Below are 16257 nucleotides of genomic sequence, written 5' to 3'. Positions count from 1 at the left end.
CATAAGTATACATACCCCTATGTAAAATTGCCATAGAGGAAGGCAGATGTTTATTTTTAAAGGCCAGTTATTTCATGGATGCAGGATACTATGCATCCTGATAAAGTTCCCTTGGCCTTTGGAATTAAAATAGCCCCACATCATCACATACCCTTCACCATACCTAGAGATTGGCATGGTTTTATTTCAGTTAGCCTAATAGCTGGTTTGATTTGCACTGAGAGATGATATTGTGGAAAGTACCCCATGCCAACTTTGTGCTCCTCAACACAATTAAAGGACACATTACGAGGTAAGTAATTCCCGCAATTACCCATTAAATGCATCAAAACAAACATGAAGTATCACTAAACACAAGAAAACCCCCATTAGTTGGTCCAATGATGTCAATAATGACATCATCAACAGCATACATTCAAAGGAAATGCGCAGCAGCTCCTCCCCAAACATTTCTCAATGGTGGACCGGACAGAAGAACAAAAGAAAAGGTGAGTCTGAAGAAACAAACAGGGAACTAGTGGTGATGGGATGAGGCATTGAGGCTTCACAGCAAATTCATTTGCAAATGGGTTAGTTTGTTGAGTTGAAAAACACAACTGTATCCTAGTTATGGGCATATGAAGCCTTGTGAAGCCTCTGAAGCTTCTTCCTGATTGTATCGCAAAATGATCCGAAGCATCAAAGCATCGAAGACAACACAGTGACATCTGGTGGTCAGTCAGCAGAAATGACAGCGACACAGTCAAACAAAGCTTACAACATGAACATAGGAGAGACAGCATGGACACATGGATATGGCATGACATGACTTTAATGACTTGAATTAAATGACATGAACATGACATGACTGAATTAAAAATAGAAAGCCAATGTTTGAATATAACATAATATTATAGTATAAACTACTGTGATCAGGATTTGAATGTTAGTATCTTTAAAGGTGCTGTAGGTAGGATTGTGAAGATCCAGGACATAGCCAAAGAATTTGAACATCAACAACTTCTCAGTCCCTCCCCCCTTTCTGTTTGAGGCCAAATGGTCTCCTTAGCCCCTCCCCCCACAAGGTAGAATGAATGTGTGTGCATGAGCAGTGATTGACACACAGTTAGACACCCCCTCTGGCCCTGATTGGTGTAAATGAACAGGGAGCTTTGGATTTTTGCAAATCGCACTACAGGCTGTAGGTGGTGTCAGAGGAGCTGGATTTTTTTTTAATTAACTGCTTTATGTAGTTCTACTGGAACATAGGGTCAGTTTCAGAAAATATGACAGAAAGTTAGTTTTATAAGTCTTACCTACTGCATCTTTAATTAGGCTAAATATGGATTCAATAAACTGCAGCAACAATGCCACCCTCTACTGCTACGTAGAATTACTTTCAGGTGTATGTAAGTAGGCTAATTTCCATTAATAGGCTAATCAAATAAATTAAAAGCCACACTCATAGGCAGGGCATGAAGTTAACTTTTTTTAAATCAACCTGCCACAGCCCCGCCCCCAGCCCCGCCTACTGCAGACAGCTGACAAGATTGAAACAGCAGCAACTTTCAGAGACTTTAGAGTGAAAACAGCGTACATTGTACAGCGTACATTGATGTTACAATGTAAACATGTTTTGCACGGTCTTTCGCTGTACGTTTTGTTTGTAATGTGAGATGTTCGAGTCACACACACGTCTTGTCTTCATTAACAGAAACAAGGAAATTAATTTTACCCGTTCTCACTCCCGCTTGGTCAGTGGCTGCAAGTGGGACTGCTGGGATTGTGTTAGTAATGAAAATGCAATAGGGAGCCCCGGCTGTCAGTCAATGTCTTCCAGCAACCGCGTACCCTGATTACCGATAGTTACGCATCTGAATCACTCAATTCTCATTGCCTACCTGCCAATGTTGCAGGTAGATTAACAGTGTTACCCACCAATTGCAAAATTCACCTGCATTTGGCGGGTGTTAATTTTATGCCCTGCTCATATGGTTCCGCCATCCATTCCGACATACCCCCACTCCGACATTGACGTCTAATCGTCGGAGTGGCGGCACTTCCATTGATTTCAAACGTTCCACCACTCCGACAATTTTTGTTTCCATTAGGGTTAGGGGTTAGGATTAGGGAATAGCAGCATGTTGGAATAGCAGCATGTCAGAGTGGCGGCATGTCGGACTGGCAGCATGTAACCCACTCATAAAACCTGCGATGTTCCAGTGAATTCTGGGCTGTTGGTAAGCACGCAGTGACATGAAGCGATGCTTATGAATGCTTAGCCATCAGCCAATCTGATGACTGAGTTATGATTCCCACTACCGTTACATGTGGCAAAAATTCTAATCCGGTAAACCCTTCCGGAGTTTCAGTGACGTTCGAAGCTTCGGACATCATCAGTCACATGCTTATTTCAATTCATTACGAGCTCCAACACGGTTTCGAACCAGTGTGCTTTGCGGGAGTGATACAAGGTTCGGTGCCTCGGTGTCACTACTGTGATGGGACATGGCTGCTTGTGTTGGGAATGTCAAAGCTCACTATGTCTTCAGCCTCTCTTATGATAAAGCTCTTTCCAGTTTCTACAACTTCAGACCACAGTGTGCAACATTGATGTTGGAAACGCAAAGGGAAGCCCGCGGGTCAAGGAACTGAGAGCACGACTACTGCAAGAACATTTAAATGTCAACGGTTCCCAAAGGTTAGAGCAAAGTAAAAAAAAACACACATAAAAACAAACTAAGTATATTCACATAGGCATTTGTAAAATGCACCATAAAAATGTTTAAGTTCTTTGTCAACAGTTAAAATGTCATCATGGTTTATATCCAGCCGACAAAATGTCCATCTTTTTGTACATACAATGGCTTCAGAAAGCACCCAAATACTGCACATAAGCTTTGCTATGATAAACAGGTATATACTAATCAGGAAGTGGCCACACAAAGACATTTTAAGGTGGAATTTATTATGTTTAATGTTTAACTGTTTTGAAATGTTCGTGTGACATGGTCAGTTTTTTTGGACTATTGCATGTGCACAATTTAAGCTTGTTGAGCTTTTTTTTGTGTAGTGTTTTCAGTGTGTGGTGCACCCACAACAGTAATCGGAGCACCAAGCAGCAAGTGTGCAAGCAAGACAGGGACATTTAAAGCAGGAGGAAACAGACAGCGGGGAAAAGTAGAGACATGGTGTTCTGAGCGACTCACTAAACTGATCCAGGTTGTGCGAGTCACTTGAGTCACATGAGTCAGTATTGTATGCTACAGCCGAGGCAAGCTTTTTCATTTAGAACCTTTTAATTTTATTTGGAAATTTTTATATCCATAAATGTAAATGGTCTGAAAGAAAACCGAATATTCATTTAAAAATGACATGAAATTATGTTTTGAAACTTTAAAAGGACTGACAAATAAGATAGCCATCTGGACTCTGAACATTTACAATGACTTACAACCTCTTTAATGTAAATTCCATGTGCCCCTTTTACATGTATGTACAGTATGTATGCATTTAATGTTTTCAATGTGTATGTGTATCTGTACTTGAATAATAAAGTTTTTTTGAAGTCTGCTCGACCTAATTGCATCATAACATACTACATTTATACACCAAACCTACAGTAGGTCTAGCTAGGCTACATGCAGAATATTGTTCTTTTATTTCAGAAGTGAAAGAATGGCTTCTGTTGTTGATTTGCTTTTCACCCTGAGCTCGAGGAGAGGCTTCACTCGCTTGTCTGAATCAGATCCACTCATAGCCGGCTGATTCGCGCGATTGACTGACTCACGCGAGAACTCATGAATCACCGACAACTCACGAGTCATCGACAACTCATGAGTCATCGCAGGCTCGTGAGTTCTTGAGTGAATCCCATGGTCTGAGGCTGCGGGTCGGGAAGTTCCTATAAACCGTCTCGGACTGTCTCTCTGCTCTCTCAGTCGCTTGAGTTGACTTGTGGAGTTATTGTTGTTGCCCACGAAATTGTAAGTTATAAAGCTTTTGGCAGCTAAGATGGTTTGTGTGTGGCGCTGTTATCATTTTAGATTGAATTGTAGTAGGACTCAACTGAACCGGGTTAATGATACTAGAGACTCGCGATTCGTGAGTCAATTTAAAGACTCGGGTTAAAGATCTGAGTGAGTCACGACTCAAACAGGTTTAGTTCATACTGCATTTAGATTTTCTTTATTTTAAACAACATTTAAACATTGTCTACTCTACACCAGGTTAAGAAAAATGAAATGTGAAATACAGTATTTTTCATTAAAATTTAAAAATGAGCATTTATTTAGTTAGCATTTATTTAGTTTATTTGTGCCTCAGCAAACACGTTATACACACTAGTACTCATCTTCGACCTGTTTATATGCACAAAATACAGTGATGCGTGAATCAACTGGTATTGCTAACAATGGCTAACCTGACTAGTGCAAACCCCGCTGTTATTCCGACTTGTTGTACTGGAACACAGTCAACTCGGGTATGACGTCATTCCCACCACCTGCTTCCCACTTCAGAGTTAAACTCTGCATAAGTTCTAAACCAAACTGACTAAATATGGTGACATGCATCCACAGAGCTACTGAAGAAAGTTAACAAATTGGATTCATTGCTCTTTGCAGTGATTGCTGCTGGCAGTGTGAGAGCCATTTGTCTTAGTGATGGTAGAATTTCATCTGTCTCAGTTTGAATAGGGACCAGCACCTTCAAACACAGCTGAGCTAACTGGAGGGGGGTAAATAGTCAAACAATTAGTCATGTCTGCCCTGTGACACCCGGTAACACCTCAGAACCCTACTCTAATGAGACTAGTGTAATAAATTCTGTCTAGCTGACAGAGGCAAGGTGAGCTTATTAAAATGAAGAAATGAACAGGTTTTGCAATTAGAGTGGAATGAAGGCCTGTAATGATTTTTTCCCCCCCTTCGCCTAAATCAACAAACCAATTCTATTTGTTCTACTGAAGATAATTGCAGCGAAGTGACATTTAAACCTTTTCTTTTTCCCATTGTTGACCGCTGTAGCAGAGAAATAACACAAGGCACGGGCTCATGTTGTAATTACCTCTTTGGAAAGCAAAAGAATAGACGAGTTAAAAAGAATAAATCCACTTTCAGTTTGCACTCCTGACCACTGCACATGCAGTTCTTTTCTCCAGGATAAATGTAATCAATGGCCCTGCATGTTCTATACCTGTGTGCGTGTATGAGTTTGTGGGATCTCAGGGGAAATGCCCACAAAGCCTCTCATTTTAGGCAGTAAGCTAATTAAAGCGATGGAGCAGATGGTGCAGACTTGGTCCGAACATAATGAGCCGGTGAGTGGCGAGACGAACCGGACATGGCAGGACAGCTGTGAGGTGACCAGAATCCAGGCATCTCCCAGGAGTGGAGCGTCACTCCAGCCAAGAGAGCAGAGTTCCAACTGCATTGAAACTTTTCAGGGCACTTTTTTTCTTTCTTTTTTTTTTTTTTTTTTTTTTTTAAGAAGCAACTGCATCAGGCTTTGTTTACATTCTCCAAACCATGTGTTTGCAGAACAACTTTTACTGGAAGTGAATACTTGCCAACAGGGTGTTTTTTATCTTCCTTTCTCCCATCCTCAATCATTTCCATCTTGGCAGGTGGTTTTTTGGTAAACACCAATTCCTCAACACCTGTTGCCAACGTCCTGTCTGCCAACTCTAACCAACTGACACTCTGGCAAGAGAGCTACAACTGTCATTACCAAAAGTGGGTGTTTTTTCCTGGATGAGAGGTAAGTGGCACACAACAACAACAGCAGAATTTCCTAGAGGTGCAAATGTACTTCAGATATCTCACCTCGGGAGAGATGTTCCACGCTCCTATTGTGCCTCGTGTGAGGAAAAGGTCAAGGCCAGCGGAAGCTGATGTTCCCAGGCGTGAAGAGGTGAAGTTTGAGGATGTCAGGCTGTACCTGGTGGAGAGGAAAATGGGCCGCAGCAGGAGAAGCTTTCTGACCCAGCTGGCTAAGTCAAAGGGCTTTATTGTGGAAGACGTCCTCAGGTTGGTTGTTGTTCGCTGACTGAGCACGGCTCTGTGCCTAAAAGCTTTTCGGAATGCGAAGCTCAAGAGAGCACGCTAATGTAGAGCTAAGAGGGACACAGGAGTGTTTTCTGTGTTTTTGTTATGTGCTCGGGGTAGTAGCCAGAACAGGTAGACCTTGTGGTCGGCTTTCAAGGCCTTTATTGTAACTCTAATAAAATGGAAGGTTACAATGCTAATTAAAGGCCTGTTTGAGCACGGTCGTACTGTCTTAAAGCTGGGTCAGTAAATGCAAAATAAAGATGATTTTTAATGCTTAAATAAACATCCATTTATAGTCTGTACAGGCAGTTACAATGATGTTAATAATGTAATCTTTAAATGAATGTTGAAATTGAACCTACAGCCCAGATGTTTACAGTAGAGCTGCAGAGATTGGTCGACTAATCCATGAGTCGATCGAGAGGAAAATAATCGCTATTAACTATTTTGAAAATGTGACAATTAATTTTTATGCAAAAATAAAAGGCTGTTTCCAGCCTCTCATATCATAAATACACTGAATATCTTTGGGGTTTTGGACTGGCATTTGAAATTACTTTGGACTTTGAGAAACTGTGATAGAACTTTATTAGTATTTTCTGACATTTGATCTACCAAACGAGAAAATTATCGGTAAATGAATCGCTAACGAAAATAAGTTGCAGCCCTAGTTTTAAGTTAAGACAGATCAGGCCATTGCTCTGAAAACATGTCAGGACATTTTTGATACAACAGCAGTTCTCCAGTGAGAGATTCAGTGCCACAATGTGCAATTTTCTTGAAAACATGTCTTTTTTTTTTTTTTTTAAGACGTTCCGGTCCAATTAGCTAGTTCCAAAGCCACTATTGTCTAATGAATACTTAATTAGGAAAGGTAAGGGCATCCATCCTGTCTCTGCTACACCTTAGTGGATTTTCCCCTGAGCCATAACTCTCAGCTCCTACATAAATACATTAAGCCAGCTACATGTTTAAAACTAAAAACATTTGAAGAAAAGTAACTGATCGAACAAACTCTTTTTTTAATGAGTTTAGCGAAAGTTTTTAGTAAAGTCACACTTAAGGAGAGGTATTTTGTGAGCTTGTTCCTCCTGATGATGAATCATGTATTGTGCGGTAATTATGGAAGCAGCATGCCTTCGTTTTTTTTCTGTCTCTGATTGAACGTATCTTTTAAATCCCAAACTGTGAACACAGCAGAAGTCCTCTGCTTGACAGCCGCACGATTCGGAGTCAGGTTCCTTTGAGGCTGGTGATACGGTTGATGCCGACTCCCTTTTCTTAACAATCTGCTTCGTTTTTGGGGCTGGGCAGCCTCAGACTCAGACTTTGAGCTTATCTGGTGAGCCTGTGTGTGTGTGTGTGTGTGTGTGTGTGCGTGCGTGTGTGAGAATTTCTCTGCTTTTGTCATTACAAGGATCAGTTGGACTTTTTAAGATTCAAAGTAAGGGTGGTTTTTCCAAATTGATGTCCCCTTAAGGTAAAAAACCGGTTGGGGTTGGCATGTGATTTAGGTTAATATAGGGTCCTCTCGGGCATAGTATAACCAAGACGTGTGTGTGTGTGAGAGTGTTTAACTGCGTGTCTAAGTGTGCCTGCCAGCCGTGCGCCAGCTTGGCCATGGCAGCATTCCCAGAAACACAGCTTGAGCGCTCCTACGGTTACACTTGGCTTCATTTGTTTGAAACCAACGACAGGAAGTAGAGCGTGCCTGCCTCAAACTGACGTTAACTCTGCAAGCCAACAAAACTGATATCAGCTGCAGTTTGATAGCAACACTTCCCTTTTCTAGTCTTAACACGAGTTATAGGCACACTGCCTTGAGCATATGGTCAGAAGCACATTCCTCTGTTCCTTCTCTCTCTCTGTCTCTCTCACACACACACACCAGTCATCCCTTGGCCTAATTTCAAGTCTGATGCACGGGAACATGGATTCAAATATTGACATGTTTGTCCTGGCTGACTTGATGAGCTGCAAACGAACACTCTTTCAAATCTCCCTGAGGTAAAGTTAGTTTAAAGTTGGATGTTTGACAGGTTCACTCCGGACCCAGCAGCGTCTTCTTACCCAGATTCATCCCGTGTTGTACGTACAGTACGTCTTGGCCCCTTTCGTTACTGTTGTCAAGCTTTCTGTTCCCACATGGCACATATGCAGTTTACAATGGTAACAGGGGCGGATTTACCACTCAATTTTAAAACAATGGGTCATTGATTTTTAGACAGTTCGAGGAAAAAGCAGGTTTCTAATTTAAAGGCAGCCACCGTTGATTTGGTGGCCTAAATAAAGCTGTCACAAGCAGATTTGTATCAGCTGTAGCTAGCTAAGCTGATTGTTCTGAAACCAGAACTAAAAATGTTGGCATCTCACAGTTGACGACACATGTAGAGAAAATAAAGAAGCTAGTCTTAATATGACAAGGAATAATGTAAGATTAGACTTTTTCACTCTAATTTAACCTTGTTTGATTAGCTAACATGTATACATATAAATATGAATTCAACATACTGGATGTGCTAGCCCTGAACAGGGCTTTTTGTTGTAAACGTAACCAGTAAAACCACAAAATAGTGTACTCTTAAATGTCATTGGACTTTCCTTTCAGCGTTATGTTAATACTGTAGCTAGTGATCTCGTTAGCTGGACATGCTAACGGTTGCTTACAAGCGACAAAACACTTGTTTTAGTCCACAGCTTACATGTTTGCTCTTGAACTTTTGGTTTTAAGGGTTGAGAAATGTATGGCTCTATCCAGCCCCATGCACACAGCTTCAACACGTGGAGAAATCTGAATATTGACAGGCATGCCTCACCAAGTTGAGCTGTGATTGGACAATCACTGTTTGGGGCAAGGGGTTTATAGCGATTGGTCCCTTGCTCATGTTGTTTATCTGTGAAATTGGTTGACTAGGCATGGAAGCAGCTCTTCTTGCCTGAATTTAATAATAATTTAAGGCAATTTAATTTAGATATTTGTTTATTATGAATTATTTACTACGTACAAGGGTCATGTGTATCTCAGTGAAGAGGTCCAATGGGAGCAGCTGTAAAAGGCAAACAGATGAAGCCTCGTCATGGTGTACAAATCTGTTATGGACATACTGTGTCTTTGATCCGTCTGTTGGTTTTCACTGGAAGGAATAGGAGGGTAGCTGCTGACATGAGACGACTGAAGAGTGTTCTCCCTATTAAAGCCCATTGACTTTAGCCTGTCCTTGTGTCTGGGCTCAGAGTCCCACTGATTCTGGGAAGTACAATCTGGTGCTGGACTTGCATCCCCGCTCATCAATCTGCCATTGTAAATTCTGCGTCCTTATTCACAAGATAAGGATCCAAATTCAGGGGCTGGATTATATCGAGGTAAACATGGCAAAGAGAACGCTTCTTTTTTCTTCTTTTTTTTCCATGATCTTAATCTTGTTCCAACATAACAGCTTGTGATTTGAGAGGGAAATCAGCCCCAAGAGCCAAATCTCTATTACTGGGGTTAGACAACTGTTCACGGCAAGTGAATTTAAGCTTTTGGAGATAATCGCTGTCTCTTTGATACCTCAAATGTGTCTGCTTGCTTGAGAGGCTCTTTGTGCTGGGAAAGACAAGTCTTTTTTTAAAACATGGACCACCGGTGGCCGGACTGGTATGCCGAGCAGATAGAGGATTAGTTTCGCCAGTGATTTGGCCAATTAAGCCCCAGCCTGAGCACTGCTGGGTTATCCTTTAAAGAGTATTCACACTGATTTACCCACGCCAGGAGAGAGGAAGAGGAGGAGTGTGCTGATGGTAATTATGCATGGCTGGGCGCCCTGATTGGGTATGGTAGTTAGACTCCGTGGCAGGAAGCAGAAGGGAGGAGGCCGTGATAAAAAGTCTGCTGAGAAAGTCTCGGCGGAGCTAGGGAAGGCGCCGGTTGAATGAGTTCAGATATCAAACAGTGGAGGGAGGCACTGAGGGCCTGTGGTGATTGTTGTTCACCCAGTGTTTATCCCCAGCTCTTGTAAGACCACGATGCTGAGATATGAGCTGCATTTCAAAAGCAAGGCTTAAACCTCCAGACTCCATGCTGAGACAAAGACAGGAAAGTTAGGTAGCACTTTATAATAACTATCCATAATTCATCATTTATTAAACATTAGTTAACTATTAGTTAATGGTTTGTTCATTATTACTTATTAATTGTTCATACATAGTTCATCATGAGTAAAGTATTTCTCCACACAATTATAAATGGTTTGTTCATAGTAAATAAGCCTATTAGTTAATGGTTTGTTCATCATTATTAATTAATTGTTCTTACATAATTCATCATCAGTAAAGCATTTATTCACATAAATGGTTTGTTCATAGTAAATAAGCCTATCTTGAAAAATGTTTGTAAGTACATGATTTATACGTAACAAATAATGAAACAACCATTTGGAAATGAAATAATTTTTCCATTATAAACCAGTTACTAACTATTGCTAAACGCTTTGTTCATCATTTGTAAAGCACTGCTCCTATGTTAATTCTCATGAATGAAGCATTTGTATACACACTCATAAATGGTTTGTTCATAGTAAATAAGGCTCTCGGAAGTTATGTTCATAAATAGAAGTTTGACACTTTCTAAGTATTGCAAAAACCATAAGTAAATTAAATAATTTTCCCTTTATAAACTATCTACAAACAAGTAGTAATTTATTTGTTTATCATTTGTAAAGCATAGTTCCTACATTCATTCTAATCAGTAAAGCATTTGTAAATGCAGTTAGTAAATGGTTGGTCCATAGTAAGTAAGCCCATGTAAAAGGTTTATCAGTATATTTTTTAATAATTCCTACATGATGCATTAACCATTTGTAAATTAAGTAACTTTACCATTACCAACTAGGTACTCAGGAACGTAAACGGTTGTTTATAACTAGGAAGTTAATGATAAACAGACTATCTAGAGCTACATTTGTTCATGTCTTAAATAAAATGTTATGATTTAGAAAAAGGCCTAAACTAATAGCTGGGGTGTTAACACATCTGTTACAAATACTTACCAATAATGTAATCCATGATTAACTCATGAGTTACTACTGGTTAGTTAAGTATACTGTGTGAGCCCATCTAAAGTGAGTACTTTCTATGCTTTACAAACCATTTATAAATGAGTTCCAAAGGCTAACAGAACCTGGACACACACATGTATTCTATTTGGAATTCAGAAATATGCCTACGGATAGTCAGTGTTAATGCATCTTTAACAAGCACTTACCAACACATCAATCCATGATTAACTCATGAGTTACTACTGGTTAGTTGACTACATGATGTGAGCCCATCCAAAGTGAGGACTTGCTATGCTTTACAAAGCATTTATAAATGAGTTGCAAAGGCTAGCAGATACAACAGAAACACAAGTAAAAAAATATTTGTAACCCTTATTACGATGTAGTAAGAATGTACATTTATGAAATAGCTCGTAGTAGTGTTATGTAGTTGATATGAATGTGAATTTGGACCAGAACCAGAAGAAAACTAGATTATTAAGAGCTAGAGAATTGAACATCAATAAAGAGACTAGGAAACCAGGAAAAAGTTTGAGAAGTGTATTAATATACACAGAAACATGGCATACACATAGGAGGAATCCAGGGCAATCCGTATAAGTTCTAAGTCTTGATCCTCTAGCTCGCCACCCAGCCCACTGAACTGGGAATCTGTAACCCCTGGAAGACTCTGGGATCTGAAGAATCAATGTGATCCAATATCACTCTCTGGACTGGACCTCCCGTGTGTAGCGCTTCTCAAATCTCCACCTCCTCCACCTGTAGATAAGGCCAAATCAGTTCTCTCAATTACTATTCAGTAATAAAATCAATTGCTTAGGCTACAATGAAAATAAAATGAGGTGAAATTTCATAACCCATATTGAAATATCTAAATTTCTATTCAGTTGTACAACCGTTCTTAAATTTCTTCTCTTAAGTATCAAAAGTATATACAGGGCTCGACATTAAGGCTTGTCCGCTTGTCCGGGACAAGTGGATTTTTTGTAGGACAAGTGGAAGAGAAATTTACTTGCCCCACTGGACAAGTTAAAACTCAAACAAATCAAAATGCCACTCATTTCGTCAATGTTACAGAATTGAAACAAATACATATTTTACCCCACAATCCCGGGCAGCGGGTTGGCGGGCCGCTAACGTTTGACCCAGCCCGCTGTTCAGCGCATTCTCCGAAAGCGAAGCAGCATGAAAGCACGGCGAGCTAGCCGGTGTTAGCTTGCTAACTCCACCTTAACGTTACCTCCTCGCCACATCGTTCACAGAAAACAAGCTGAAAACAGAAGTCACTCGTGGCGATAGCAATGTGCTTTGTGTGGATGAAGCATTATATACGTTATTATGTGCCACTCATTCCATTTATGTCACAGATTTTACTTTACCGATTTGAAACAAATACATTAACTAACGTTAGACCCAGCAGCAGCGGGAGAGCGGACCGCTGACGTTAGACACAGCCCACTGTTCAGCTCCTTCTCTGTAAGCGATACAGCATGAAAGCACCGCGGAACCAGCAAGCCAGGCAGCCGGTGTTAGTTAGCTAACGTTAGCATGCTAACTAGGCTTTAACGTTACCCCGTCCCCACATCGTTCACAGAAAACGAGCCGAATAAAGCTGTCACTCGTGGCGATAGAAGTGTGCTTTGTGCGGCTGAAGCATGAAGTTAATTTGACTCTTGACGGCTGGCTCTCTGCCTCGTAACATTACTAGCTACTCCGCTACTCGTTTGTAGCGGATTAAATATCAGGTAATAATCAACTGTAAAGTAGCTACACCTTTTTAAAGGATCCCTTGGTAAGTGAAATTGTAGATAGAAAAAAAAAAAACACGTTGACACCAACATTTAGTGGCAAAATCCATTGTTATGTCTACAAAATTATTTTAGATATTGTATAAGTTCAAGTCACCACTACCTCTGGTCAAAATATTGAATTAGTATCTCAATATATTGACTCAGTATCTCAGAATATAAACAAAGAATATCAAAGTAATGAGAAACTATAAAATATTGACTTAATCTCAATATATTGGCTTAGTATCGTAATATATTGACTTAGTAACTCAACATATTGGTTCAGTATCTCAATATATTGACTTAGTAACTCAGAATATTGACTAAGAATCTCAAAGCAATGTGAACATTCAAAATATTGACTTACAATCTCAATATATTGACTCAATATCTCAAAATATCTCAATTGACACAGTAACTTAGAATATTGAATAGGAATCTGAAAGTAATGAGAAACTTTAAAATAGTCACTTAGAATCTCAATATATTAACTTCTGCAAACCGGCGTGCAAAGTATAACTTTGTATTATGAGTCTGGGGATCCTTTTTTCTTGTTGAAGGGGAAATCTATTCTTGGGACACATTTGTTTCTACTGTTTAAACTGAATTGTATTAATGTTGATAGTGTTTGGATGCTTTCAATGCTTTCTTAAAATTCTGCATTAGCAAAACATAAAAAAAATTATAAAATGATTAATCTTTACCCGGACAAGTGACTTTTGTTCATGGACAAGTGAAACGTAAATGTACTTGTCCGAAGGACAAGTGCCTCAAAAAGTTAATGTCAAGCCCTGTATATAAATCCCTTTCAGGTATCAAAAGTACATTTATATTATTTTGTAACCTTTATACAAAAAATACATTTCTAATTCAAGTTTTATGGAACCTACCTTAGTAACATTAACACTATTCTTAATATAATTGCATAAATTGCATGTAAACATCTCTGAAATTGTATTATTTTCCCATAACTTAAGCTACAGTGTTGTAATTTAAAGGCATTAAGACATGCGTGCTTATTTATCCCTCCCTGCACAGGTAACAGTAGAAAGAATGCATTAAATATTAGCCTCTTTGAGTTACTTCTCCATAAACTCCAGTTAAACAATTAAACACACAACTTGTACAAACATTCATTCAACAGATACCCGCAACTAGCAATAGTGTTGAAAAGCAACATTACTTTCCATAACCAATAGATGGAATCATTAGCCTTTTCACAGGCAATACACAGTACTCCGCTAGCCTTTTGTGGCTAATTACCCTATTAGCATATGAATACAGCATCTTAGCTAACCCGTTAGCTTTGCACTATTAGCAATAGACAGTATTAGCACCGTTCTTAATACATCCATGATTAGCACCGATTAGCATGGATGCTAGCAAACTCAAGGCATAGCTAGTTTTAAGGAATGACTCCCCATTTTAATGGAATTCACTGCCTTTAACACCGTGACGACAGTGGATTCAGACACAGCTCTCTTTCGTTCTATTCACAACAAAGCATAGCCAGTATTAGATAGGATTTAATTCAATAAATGTCGTTCTTTTTCTCTTACCGAGTGAATAACGGCTGCCTACGTTCCGATGTAGCGCCAAAAGGGACGTGAGGAGACGTAAATCTAGAGATCGACGTAGCCTAGTTGATAGCTGATTGGTCAGTTTACGGACCCGAGTTCACCCATTGGCTTATTTACAAGCCCATCAAAGCTTAAAGTTAAATAATATTTTCTCCCATATCCCCAAGTATATTTTAATAACGGAAAACTGGTTAAAATAAAATAAAATAATTGCTCGGGAAAGGGGTGAAGTTTGGGGTCCCAGCTGGCTTGAGTTGAGCTCTCCCCGCCCTTTTAGGCCCTGCATCGTAACGTCGACCCGACACCGGATAAAAGCGGACGAAGATGGATGGATGGATGGATGGATGGATGGAACTTGTTTTTCTTCATCAGAAGAAACCAGAGGTTGTGAATCAAATTTGGTTGCATGAACAAAAAGGCCCTCCTGTGAAAAGGCTCTGGCAACCTAGCAAGCGTGGGTATTTTGTTGAATGAATGACACAAGTCTAACAGCCAATCATGTAACAGTATCATGTTTGGTTGCGCCATAAAACTCGAAATTTATTTTTTGTCTCGTGTTCTTCAAAAGTAACTTTTGAACCGGCGATACTTAAGAGAAGAAATTTAAGGAAACTGAATAGAGATTTAGATATTTCAATATGGGTTATGCACCTCATTTTATTTTCATTGTAGCCTAAGCAAATTTTATTACTGAATAGTAATTGAAAACCTTATCTACAGGTGGAAAATTTGAGAAGCGCCACGCACGGGAGGTTTATTGGGGCTGGGCGATTTTATGTATCGCGATAGACACATAATCAATATCACTAGTCTGACCGTTTGATAACTTGTTTTTCATCAGAAGAAACCAGAGGTTGTGAATCAAATTTGGTTGCATGAACAAAGGCCCTCACTCTCTGGCAACCTAGCAACATAAAACAGCCAATCATGTAACAGTATCATGTTTGGTTGCGCTCATCGCTGTCTCGTGTTCTTCAATAACAGAACCGGCGTGGAGTGGAAAGTGAGTGCCGCAGCGAAAGCGAGGAAATCGTTGATAAAACAGGAAAAGTCAGTTTTTGGGATTTTATAAGTCTATATCAGACCATATATAACACTGGTATATAAACTTGTTTTTTATATATTTGGATACATATATATATATATATATATATATATATATATATATATATATATATATATCAACGTCCAACATCTGCAGCTGCAACACGGCACAAGCAGCAGAGCACCATGGAGAGGTACTCTGCATCAGCGCCTTACTAAACGCTACAAAGAAATAACGAAGGCAGACGTGCTGGACACTGTCCAGAAGCCAGGTTACCAACTTAGCACTAAACCTGCAGAAAATAGTTCCTTCTCAGGTTTCTTATATTTAGCTAACACTTTGCACCATTTTATGACACTTTATTAAGCATTTCTTACTTATTCTTTATTTTTGCACCTTAATGTTAAGAGATAATTGTTAAGCGTTCATTGTGATTTTTATGTTTACATTTTAATTATTTGAGTGTTTTCCATGGTTGTGTTGACATTTCTGCTTTTATAACTGGGGGGATTATAATCAGAGCAGGGTTAAGTTTAAAATAAAAATGTTTAAATTTAATATATTTTTCTCCTGGTCCTTATTTTAAATAGGTCATAAAAAATTATTATCAATATCGACTGATATGAAAAACTTATATTGTGATACAGTTTTCAACCATATCGCCCAGCCCTAGATCACATTGATTCTTCAGATCCCAGAGTCTTCCAGGGGTTACAGATTCCCAGTTCAGTGGGCTGGGTGTAGGGCTGGGCGATATGGACCAAAAGTCATAAC

The 16257-nt window shown here is 39.5% G+C and overlaps 1 protein-coding gene and 1 long non-coding RNA gene across 4 annotated transcripts in view; one reads left to right on the top strand and one right to left on the bottom strand.

Annotated features, from left to right (window-relative positions):
* Positions 1–5814: 5814 nt before the first annotated feature.
* The window catches only part of dntt (deoxynucleotidyltransferase, terminal), a 136954-nt gene continuing 126511 nt past the window's right edge, over positions 5815–16257 (top strand). For all 3 annotated transcript variants that reach the window (XM_028604290.1, XM_028604289.1, XM_028604288.1), the window contains exon 1: positions 5815–6008. In XM_028604290.1, the coding sequence (XP_028460091.1) occupies positions 5815–6008 (194 nt within the window). The remainder of the gene's footprint in view (positions 6009–16257) is intronic.
* On the bottom strand, positions 11595–14488 carry LOC114572601 (uncharacterized). The gene is made up of 2 exons (XR_003694782.1): positions 14418–14488; positions 11595–11827 (listed from the first exon to the last, which is right to left on the bottom strand). It is a non-coding gene; the product is annotated as an uncharacterized LOC114572601 (long non-coding RNA).

Source organism: Perca flavescens, chromosome 17, assembly GCF_004354835.1.
Source record: "Perca flavescens isolate YP-PL-M2 chromosome 17, PFLA_1.0, whole genome shotgun sequence".
Taxonomy (NCBI): Eukaryota; Metazoa; Chordata; class Actinopteri; order Perciformes; family Percidae; genus Perca; species Perca flavescens.
The sequence above is the reverse complement of the archived record's forward strand: the minus strand, read 5'-3'. Positions and strand labels throughout refer to the sequence as shown.